Source organism: Scatophagus argus, chromosome 6 (assembly GCF_020382885.2).
Source record: "Scatophagus argus isolate fScaArg1 chromosome 6, fScaArg1.pri, whole genome shotgun sequence".
Taxonomy (NCBI): domain Eukaryota; kingdom Metazoa; phylum Chordata; class Actinopteri; family Scatophagidae; genus Scatophagus; species Scatophagus argus.
The window spans coordinates 10,464,859-10,476,888 of NC_058498.1; the positions used below are offsets into that span (position 1 = coordinate 10,464,859).

The following is a 12,030-nucleotide window of genomic DNA, read 5'->3' on the forward strand; positions in this document are numbered from 1 at the left end:
GCAGTACGTGGCTTATTTCAAAGTCTGCAGTTTACAAGCCCAGGGAATAAGCACTACATATTACGCATGCTGTCTGACTATTAAAGCTGCATGACTACTCGTATACATACCCTATAGAGACTTGAGCATTTATTAGAAAATGATTTCTCAAAAGATGTGATGAGATGAGATTCAACACACTCCGAGCTGCTTGCACTTTGATTTCAAATGAAGAATGGACCACGGACACTTTGAAATCCCCTTTTTCAACATACTGATGTAGGCTTACTTATGTATTTTTCCAGTTATGCTGGGATGTCATCTGACATTGTTTATTTTAACATCTTACATCTAAGCAACCACACACTATAAGGCACAAACATGTTGGCATCAAATTAGTTACATTTTGATGAATTCAGTTTAACCATTATAACAGCCAAAAAGTTTTTTTCTTTTTTTTTTTCTTCACAGCACAGTAAATCCTACAATACTGTAAATACAGGCATTTTGACAGACCAAATACAGACAAACCACTGAGCAGTCAAATGGAGCAGTCAAAATGAATAAAGGGACTTTGAAATAACTCAAACAGGATCCAGGTGAAAAATCGCCAGGCTTTAAATTAAAACATAAAGGGAAAAAAAAGGGACTTTCAGGCCAAGTGTTGAATTAAAGCACCGTCATAAGTTGTAATTTTTAGAATTACAGCTGAAAATCACATTGAAATGACAAGTGTAACTGTAGTCTAATATTATCTTTCGCCAAAACCACAGAAACACGGACCATCTCTCTGTGTCTGTAGGTGTTCACTCCACATCGATTGGCTTTAGTCTCCTTTTCCCTCTCCTTCCCCATCTGCAATTCTGATTCCACCTCTGCGCAGCCAAGTGTGTCTATTCCAATACCTGACAGGCCCGCTGGACGTGCAGAGGTAGCCTCTCCGAGCCGCAGAGTGACGGACGGCCAACATACCCCACTAGTCGGGTTGCTCATGTTTAATTCTGATTGCAACCTTTTTCCCAGCCAGTTATCCAGCTGCTCAACCCGGGTCCCAGTCCGCAGCACCCAGGGGAGCTGGAGAGAGCTGTGGTTCTGAGCAGGGGCCCTCTCTGTCCATCACCTTCAACATTTGCCTCGGCGGAACATTCAATTTATTTTATAGCACCACTCCACTTGATAGCACTGACCTCCCAGATCCCTTGGAGAGTAATGAGATGGCGATGCTGATGTCAGTCTCAATGTTGACCGGGGATACCAACCACCTGGTGGGGATCTTCAGGAGAGGGGCCATGTGATGTAAAAGAAAAAAAAAAAGAAAGAAATATATATAAAAAACACAAAGGAGGGAGGAAAGGGGATTCATTTTGGTCAAGTCATATTCAGATTTCAAAGGAAGCTCTTCTCAAACCCTGCTGTGCTTGACTGTAGCTCAGTACCCTCACTGATGGGCATGTGTGATTGGTTTGTCACGGATGGGATTCATTATTAAATCTAAATACAAGGAAGGGATTGCAATGAGACTGTGAGGGCCTCATATGATTCTCCAGAATTGACTCAAAATGTCAGAACAGAGAAGAGAACTGTCAAGACTGAGGTCACATTTCAATTTGAAGAGTGCCATACTGTGGCCAGAACAAGGAAATACATCTTCAGTATGGGTAAGAAGTGGTAAGAAAACACCCATTGTTTGTGGGGTTTAACAGTAATCAGCATACATTATCATCTAGTGACCCTGCAGGCTACAGTTCCTGTGCCAAAGCTGATAAAACCACATTAAAACGTCCCAACATTTGGAACTTGGAAGCTCCATTCATATCTAAGTCATGCTGGCAGTCACATCTGCAGGCATCATTTCTGTCTCACATGCTCATATCATGGTCCCCATTATGACTGTCCATTATCCAACCCGATGCAAAATTGCTGAAGATTTGAAGAGCTTTGATCAAAGATAAGACAGTTTTTATATATATATATATATATATATATATATATATATATATATATATATATATATATATAAAGCAGAGCAATCTTTCACAAAAAGTCTAACAGCAAAATTATAGCAACTTTTAAAACTAAGATATTGGTGGACAAAATGATGAACATTTACCATCTGTAAACTGATTTTTTTTCCACTTACTAAATTCCACTTACTAAGCCCAGACTACAGATTTATTACTAATCATAATGAAGCCCAGTCAGCTTAATGCAAATTTTGTTCAACTTCTTCAGGTGTGGCATAAAAGACCTGGGAAATAAAGGAAAATAGTACTCTTTTGGGGGGGTTAATAGAAGGTAGATGAAATCCTGATCTAAATATTAGTGTTACTTGATTAGAGGAAATAAAGATCTGCTTTGCTTGATATATTTGAGCCTAAACATACATGTGTATTTCACGACAGGTGTCAGATGATATCAGTTATTGTGTAATACAGCCTGACACTTGACAACACTGCCTCAAATGCAATCGGAATGATAACTGTCATCCTTTGTCTCTTCAGAAGGCCTCATATGGGACATCAACACTCTTCAAGAAACGTTTTCATAAGCTCTTTCAACTTGAAAGGGTCAATACGAAACACCATCCATCTGAATTCACAAAGTAGGAAACAGGTCTAGTGCATTTCAGACAGAGCACCAGCCTGGCAATGTCAGACAATACAACCATTAATAAATGTGTTGTCATTGTACACTGATGTTTTCCTGCATATGGTAACTGAAACAAAGACATCTGAACAGTTCTGTTATTGCCAATATGTATAAATTAAAGTGTAAAGTAAAGAGAAATGGATGATTCCAGGCTTCTACCATCTGTTGCTGACAGCACTGGGAATCAGGCCAGTTTAATGGTGAAACTATCATATATTGAAAATAAATATATCCGGAATTTCACACACAAAGCTTACATGTGAAATTATTTTGGTGAAATATTCAAATATTCATGTTACTGCAGAAAGATATAAACTCAGTCATTTAGTATGTTGAGATATATATTACTGCTCTCTCGCTTTCCACTTCCCTTTAAGTCTCACGCCCACAGCCAAATTCCTTCCTGTCCCACTGATTAACTCAAACATTAATCAGACCTTCAGGTGATTGCTATAAACAGTATTTGTAGTCCATGTGGCCTCGGTGTCAGCGCGTTTCCTTGTGTTTATGTGTCCATGCGTCGCTCTACACCACCGGCTAATTAGCATCTCACCAGCACTCTACAGCCCGCACCTGATTTCACCAGGAGGAAGGCGAGGAGGGAAAGTATGGAGGCGGGAAGAGAAGAAGTGGTTAGTGTGAGAGAAACTTGGAGTCTGACAGAGAGGAAGTGAAAGGGAAATTGGAGAGTGGAAATTAAGGCAGTGACAGAAAAAGTAAAAGAGTTTTGCAGGAGGAAGTGTGTGAGAGTGTGGAAGATGGAGAGGAAGAGAAATTTGGCAGAACCAGGAGTCCTTGAAGATGAGAAAACAGAGAGTATGACAGTTTGGGATGGTGAGGACAGCTGTGTCTTTTTGATGGCACAGCCTAACGTTTGGGTCCTGTCTATCTTGAATGAATACCAAGCATTTTCCTCCTGTGCATTTCTTTAAAAAACGCCTTCCCTCTTCGACAGCCTCTGGGGAGAATGGTAGCCCTCCCCAGGGTTAGTAGACGAGAGTGACAGTTGGGGTGTTTTTGGAAGAAAGAAAAAAAATTAAATGACAAACTCGGTTGGGCTGTTGAATCTCAATGATTCTCTTCGACTCTCTCAAACGTAACTTCTTGACAGCACTGAGCCCTCAGCCCAGTCCCAGGCTTACTGCACAAGAATGCAGAGCTGACCGATGCAGTTATAAATCATTCGCTTCAACACTTGTGGCAATTAAACACCATTTGAAGTCTTTAAGGTCTATGCACAAGAGTCCGCAGAATTGCATTCGTTTATCAACGTGATATTGTTTGGGTTCAAAGCCTCCCCGCCACCGGTTTCCACAGATGTAGCCTCTGATGCAGCATGTCCCGTGATTGTGTGCAGCACGGGCCAGAGCCCACATGATAAGGATCATGCTCACTGAGACAATTTAATGCTATTTCTTGGGAACTTCTCTCCCCAGATTGATCCCTTTGAACTGAATAAATTAGCACGGAAACACTATTTTCCACTCCATTCCCCAAAATAAATGAATAAATACATACAACTTGCTCTGTGTGTCAATAGATAAAAGCACCATATGGCGGCCTGGAAAAATACCTCCGGGAACAAAGTGGGAGAAAACCTCCAAATAAGGCCTTGGCATTGTGAGGAAAAGTGTTTTCTTTACTCATGACTTGATGACTGATAAACACTAATCACCTTAATCTGCACTTGTGTTGTTTTCCTTTTGTTATACACTGTAATTGCATCGTTTTGACAAGAAGAAAGAATGTTCTATAGGGATGTGGGCAATCTGTGGTCTGTGTTTTCACACCCGCTAATTCCCTGTAATAGAGGTGGTCTGGGCGTCAACTAAATGTCTGCTAGACTACTTCGAGGGCCCTGATTTACGAAGATGTGCTAACATTATTCCCCACCTTCCAGGCAGGCTTCTACTGTGCTGCCGAACCTTGCTACATTACTTCCTTTCTTTTCTCTAAAAACACATTGGATGCAGCATCTGGAAGCCATAGCTGTGGTTACCAGGATCTCTAAAATCCAGGGCAGGGACTGCAGCAGGGGCCATTGTACCATAAGGACATTTATGTGGCCGGTAGGACGGAAAGCTGCCACTGTGGGCAAACCTGAGGACTCTTTTCTGGAAAAATTCCTCTTAGACGAGTCCAGTTTGTTTTCAGAAGTGTTGGTCTCATATTAAACACATTTCACATTTCTTCATCTTTTACACATACCCGATAAAGAAAGTAATAGTAAAATGACATTAGAATGGATATGTCATCAGACTGTATCTACCCCAAATTTTGCCTACACTGTGTCAGGCTAAATTTTGCTTACATTGGAACAGACAAAACCTTTTCAAAAATGGGATGGGGAAGATGGGTGGGTGGGACTAACAACATAAAGTACATTCTGCCTCATGGAGAAAAGCTAATTTAAGGAGGGTCAGTTCTGAAGAAGGTCAGTAATTTGAAACCCTGGACCTTAAGCATCCTCTATTTGACTAAAGCTGTTCAGAAGCCAGCAGTGGAAGACTGCCTGGGCAGAGTACTGGGCAGCTCACAGGCAAAATTAGTTAAAATTCATTTAATTCCCCCTTTCTTTTCTATTATTTACTTACTGTAACTGCTGTGAATTTGTTTGTCAACTTGTGTGATTAAGAAAACTCAACATCTCACGGCAGATCAAAGATGGAAGCTTCCTTTTCCTGTGGGCCAACTGTCCCTGCTAATGTTGGTTTGAAAAGCAGCCAGTGCATGAGCAGCAACAGATAAATACTTGTCTTACACATACTTTCCCTTACCAAGCTCTTAAAGCCACAGTGTAAACACACCATGAGCTCAGTCCCATGAGTTATGCTAATTATAGATAAGGCTGGAGTGGCTCATAGTTAATACCAGGTGGATAAGAAGGGTGGAGATAAAAAGAAATAAATATGGTGAATTTTCTTGGTCCTTAAACAAGTTGAATAGGAGTTAAGTAGGACAAGATGACTAAAGAGCACTGAGGTTGGCCAAAGCTGATGAGTGGAAGAGTGGGAAAGAACATGTTTCTGTATAGCCATGGAGTTTATTAACTTGCCTACTGGATGATGTGACAATATTTAAGCTGTTTATTTGCTCTGCTTTGCTTCAATAAACTCAAATGTCATTAGTTCCTGAAGACAGGCAACTGTAAAAACATAGCTGTAATGAGGCTGAGAGGAGGAGAGCCAAAAAAGTGAAGTTTTCAGCCCTTTAAAGTTTGAAAAGAACTCGAGTCCAGACTGTAAGAAATGTACTCCACCTCGATCAAAGTGGTGCGATAAGCGGGGCAGATTAATACTTAAGGGAGCAGAGCTTAATATGCTACAACTGTGAACAAGTCGATCTCCCACACACAACAAGCTCTCCAGTATTTTGCTCACTAATGGAGTGTTTTCAGCGAGTGCAGAAAAAAAGAGCTGAGTTTAGCTTAGTGTGTCAAATTACCCACACCCTTCTTTTGTTTCGCCTTGAAACTGACTGCATCAAAGGTGTTTGAGAGTAAGTGCCAGAAAGGCGCCTCTGGATTGTGCTTTGTAGGCATGATCTGTTCAGAATTTGCAAATTGACCAAAGAAGATCCATAAGATTAGACAGGTTAGCGGGCTGAAATTGTCCAGAAGTCTGTCAAATAAGAATAGCGTTTGATCAGCCATAAGTGTGTCCTTCACACTGGAATGCTATCCCCATTGAATTCTGTTTTTACTTACCAATTACAACAAGGCAGTAAACCTGTGAAACTGTTTTCAGACCGTATGACTTTTCAGGCCAGAGGAGTATGAGTGTGTCTGTTTAAATACAAAAGAAGAAAAAAAATAACATAGCGTGCAAGCCACAGAGTCACAACTAAATCACCAGCAGAAGGACCTTTTGTGAAAGACTCTGTAATGACCTGAAATGCCTTTTATGTGAAATGGTCTCAGTTCATCATCTTGTACAAGTCAAGGTCAATGCTCCTGAACAGTTTGGAGTGATAATAAAAACCCTGTAGCTGGACGATGGTGCCGGAAAATGCCATCACTGACATCTTTTGAAAATCACCCTTAAATGCTCTGTTGGGATCATAGCATCTGGCTAACTGGCATATGGCTGACATCGGTTTCATCCTCGCTACGCCACAGGGTCGTCACATATGTGATGTGGGAATGGGGACATTATCATCCTGGGATATACAGCTCACTACAAGAATGAAATTCACATGCATTAACACATGCATAGAAACCTCCAACTCTTCTTTCCACCATGTTTGTATCTGTACAGGAGTGGCACCTTTCAACGGATCACTCTTCTGTTTACGTCGTTAAGTAAAAGCAAACTCTGACTGAGTATTGATTTCACTGGTCTGTACTACCACAACTACAGTTGCTGCATTATTTCAGCTACCAATAATAAATACACTTTTACGTCTACCAGGGTTGAGTTATTATATGTACTTCATGACCGTTTCCTTAATTCTTTTTGACTAATACTACTGTATTTTTCATTCTGTTCCTTAACTTGGCTTCCAGTAAAGGAGATAAACAAAAAGTTTTTCAGACAGCCTTAGCAATGTGCAGTGTCAAAACATAGATGGTGGGTCAGTCACAAAAATACTCTGAGCCTCCCCTGAGAGAAGAACCTTTCTTTTCACCTCCTCCCTTCGCTGTTCTTTTCTGCTGTCCCATTAATTCACTCGGCAAGGATGGCAAATGAATAAAATGAGATAATAAGCGCTTATTGATGTGCTACTCCTGTCGCATTCTCTCCAGACAATAACTCTGAACACTGGAGACATTCACAAATGAGGGAATCGGTTCTGAAGGTGCATCATTTAATGGCTTGTTTGTTGATACCATGTGCACTCTTCTCGGTTTTTACCAGTTTGCAGAAAAACAGACGTACTCAGACGTCTTAATAATGAAGTTAATTTGCATAAAAATGGGACAATGTTGCACTGCATAAAAACAAACACTTCAAAAGGACATTCTTTTTTAAGGATTGTGTATACTGCTTTTGCCATATATGAGAACAGCTGAGCATGACATGAAATAGAAACAAAAGCATGCAATTATTGCTAAATATTAATTGAAATTCCCGTCTATCTTCAAGTGTTCTGGTATTTTCAACAACAGCAACAAAGCACTGTAGTTGGCAAATTTAGTTTTTGATATTCTTAAATGACTGCAGTGTTGGAAGTCAGCTTTGAGAAAAGGCAAAATTTAATTGCAAAAGTTTTCATTTAAACAGAATGAGACTAACTACGTGTTTGATACACTTGTGAGGGAAACAATTCGCAGTGTGTTCGTGGAATTAGAAATAGCACGACAGTTAATCACTGACTTTTCTTTTCGATTCCCTCTTGAATGGTAATTGTGTTATTAAAAAAAGAGGATACTGGGTTTCCTCCAATTGCATGGTTAGCATCACCGGTGTGTGCTGAGCCAAATGGACTGTGGGATTGATGGTCAGGAAATGAACACACATGCTGAAATCAACCGGCCATTCAACGCTCCCACGATTAAAGCTATTCAGTTTCTCTTTTGGAGCAGTGCCGGACAAGTGCCTAGGACTGTCTCTGTGTGTGTGTGTGTTGAGCTACTGCAGACTGTGTCTTTGTGTGTAAGGTGTACGTGTAACTGCATACATATTTGCACAACTGTACATAACATGAGCTTGTTAGTGTCGTACCTGCTCTTTGCGGGAGAGCAGCCCTCATGCTCCACTGTGGTGCCTTTAAGTGTTAATGGTCTCCTGTTGGCTGCCGGGCATCCTGTAATTAGCTCTGCACACAGGATGATGAGGTGTGACTGCTGATCCAGTGACACAGACAGCTGCAGCCCAGCTGATAGGCCACTGCTGACCATCCCTTTCCTTTGACATTGTTTGTGTGTCTACATTATTTGTGAGGACCTGAGGATCACATGCATGTCTAAGTGAGGCAAAGTAAAAGACAACTAGGAGCTTCTCTGCTCTCATACGGCAGCAAGAGTAGTTTTCCTGCGCTTACTTATAATGTATTTGATCAGACATGAACAAAATAGTAAAGCAAACAAGGAGGTAGTTGTGATGAAGCCCAGTTCTTAGTCCACTGACTTAGAAATGTTGTTTAATCTTGGGTCATTATCCATTATCCAAGCTAACAAACTTTCAATGCAAACATGTGGGCTTCATGTGCCATGTCTGTGAGTTATAGTTTTAGATATTTACCAGTGTCAAGTTTGCTAGTACACATTTATAAATTATACTTTCAGGTCTGCCCACTGATGCTTCACTGAGGTTTACCTCCAATAAACGATTCAAGCTGTTTAATATGGCTAACCCGAGCTAACTACTGCTTCTCTTAAATTAAGCCCAGCTTTATATTCAAACGGGGAACTTCCCAGAACAATCACAGCCATTTACTTGCTCTTCCAAGTCATACTGATTTCTTTTCCCAAGTTTATTTGGAAATACTACTGCCGCAAAACACTGTTCTAATTTAGAAAAACCCACCAGCAAAAATAAATGAGTGCGCAGGACTGAAATTTCTCACTCCCACAAAGTGTTATCTCATTTGACATTAGGATATCTACATTCTCCTTTAACAAGGGGTCTGGAGCAGATCTGTGAAGTGAATGTAACATGTACCGGAAAGCTGTGACAGAGTTCTGATGTCTTGAGTTACTCATAGTCCAGCTGTAAGGTTTCTGCAGGCCTGTGAGGCATTGTTGTTTTATTTTAGTTGGAACAGCAGTCGTGGCTGGAGCTTTAATAACATTAACCACAGTTGGAGTAGCGCATCATTCCTGGGGTAGGAGACTGGGAGAAGGGGGAGTGAAGAAAGAGGAAAAGAAACAAGAGAAGGAAAAGGGATAGGATGGGATACATGAGGGTTTTTTTTTAATCAGTATCTTTAGTGTGCTGTATCAGGCCTCCAATCTACTTCAGTAAACACACACACTCCGTCACAGTCTGATCCTTTGTCCAGACTTTTTAAGTTGACTCCAACTGTACATTGACTTCTTCATCTTATCCCCTCTCTTCACATCTTGTTCTTTTCCTTCCTTTCTCTGCATCTTCCCTCCTTCCTTTCAGTTTCCTCTTTCACTCACCCGTGAGACCTAGTGGTGATTTTTAGACAGAGCAGCGAACTTCAGGTCTGTTTACGGGCAAGATCTCAGGAAGTCAACATCAGATAAGTAGATTCCTTGGATACACAAGAACGGCAGATACATTTCCAGTGAGACCACTCCACAAAGGATACAGCCAATGCGATATTACCCAGGGAAGGACGTGAGTTGAGAGTTCAAGGGTAATAAGTGTACATGAGCGTGTGTGCTGTCTGACATTCAGCGCTGTTTCCAAGATGACAACATCTTTGGAAATTGTCTTCATTGCCGTTCTAGCAAGAAAACCAAAGACAAGTAACCAATAACAAAAAAATAACCTTGTTGCCTCACTGCTTTGCTTTTTTTTTCTGTTTCAAATTACCCAATTGTCCTTTTACGCTCTTGATCATGACACCAGTTTTTGGCCTGGTTCTCAACTGGCCATGGACACTAGCTCTCCTCTCCCCACCTCCTCCTCTGTGCTGCACTGCACAAACACAATAGAATTCACTCTAAATGGATACCAGGTGTTTCCAGTGCAGGGCTCATCCTTTTAAGTTGTACTGTAAAAACTGGCACAAACATATGTACAGCGTCTTGTCACAGTCCTTAAAGGAAGAGTTCAACATTTTGGGAAATACGGTTACTGACTTTATGGAAGAGAGTTAGATGAGGACTTATTTACGACTTTCATGTACATACGCTTTGATTTCAAACACAGGAAAACAACAAATTGTCATTTTTACACTTGCAAGATAAAATGTGTTGGTGATCTTTAGATTGGCTCGTAGGTGGACTTGGTGATTATTGGACAGAGCCAGGCTGGCTGTTTTCCCATCTTTCCAGTCTGCATGCTAAGCTAACCTGCCACTGGCTATAGCTTCATATTTAATAGAATTGAGTGGTACTGATCCTCTCATTTAACTCTCCACCAGACAGTAAATATGCATATTCATTTTGCAGCAAGATCAAATAGTAAATTTATGATCTTCACAATAATAAATATCCATTTTCTGCTTGTCTGTGCACTGCTCTGGCTCTCAGGCTTTCTCCGAATCAGCTAACTGGCCCAATTGAGCTTACACAAGCTGTCACTTATTTGAAGACTGTGGTCTGTGAAATTCCAGCCAACACAGAAGACACAGAGGGGCCAAGCTTCTGTCCAAAATGATAGTTTTGGCAGATAGAGTTCAGCAGCTATATAGCAGATGCTGTGGAACTTGAAGAATGTGAAGGTTATTAAAAACTGAGCAAAAAAAACAAAAAAAAAAAACAAAAAAAAAAGAAATGTGCTCAGATCCCCGTTGATATTCTGTCACCATTAATCCATGTCTATTTAAGACAAAGTGGGATCAACAGAGGGAAAATCATTTTATCAATAAAACAAAGCTCGTTGCTTTTTTTAGATTCAGCTACAGGGTCACATCTCACCAGCGCTGGGAATTTGAGAGAGAGAGCAAGAGAGACCATGCATGTCTGTCATAACTCCCAATTTGTCAGCAAGTGGTGGAAAGCTGTTATAATGACGTGTCTTATACCTGCCGCTTCAAGTCCTCCTTTTATGTCTGTCTGTCTGCCTTTCAAAGTAGCAACGTATGCTTCGGTTTCATGAGCACTGCTTTCTTTTTCATCTAATTTGAGGTTTTCCTTTGATTTGCTGGATCTCATCTGATGACTTTCAAGTCAAAAAATCAAGCAGAACACAAAAATGCTGATAATGTACTAATTATTTCTTCATTCACACTTCGTAATAGTTTTAAAAATTACAAAATGACAACTTGAGTACTGTCCTACTGTGACAGGAAGTATTTTATTTTATATACACCTTACTGCCTTTTTAATTACTTTCCACTCTGGTAGAGGATATGCATTTTTCCTTCATGTGGATGAATAACTGTGTACTTTCACTGAGTGATCCGTGGAAGCAAACGAGGATTTGTATTTGGCTATTTGAGCCACCAGATTTGATGCAGTGGATCATCTTGTGTTGGGACATTTTGATTAAAGTGAGGATGATTTGCATGGTGGTCTCTAGGAATTCAAACAGCTCCGGGACATACATCTGCGAGTTCTTGAAGAAATTACCTCTCAACTCCAAGAAGAATTACATTCAAGTATGTGTTTTGGAGACCAAATACAACACTCCGCTCTCCTCTTCCTGTCAGTTTAAGATAAAAGTTAACACACTTTCAATATGAGACAAAACTCACCCTGCACAAATGGCATATTCTGTGTTGTTTCCTTTTTGCAGACACATCGCATTCCACCTCATAAATGTATTGATTGTTCAAAATCATCTTTAAAAGCACCATATATCATTTGAGCCCATATTTTTTCTC

The 12,030-nt window shown here is 40.5% G+C and overlaps 1 protein-coding gene across 1 annotated transcript in view; it reads right to left on the reverse strand.

Moving 5' to 3' along the window:
* Positions 1–268: 268 nt before the first annotated feature.
* The window catches only part of hykk.2 (hydroxylysine kinase, tandem duplicate 2), a 96,750-nt gene continuing 84,988 nt past the window's right edge, over positions 269–12,030 (reverse strand). The window contains exon 6 of the mRNA XM_046390675.1: positions 269–1,252. Coding sequence (XP_046246631.1) covers positions 1,136–1,252 — 117 coding nt within the window. The 3' untranslated portion in view covers positions 269–1,135. The remainder of the gene's footprint in view (positions 1,253–12,030) is intronic.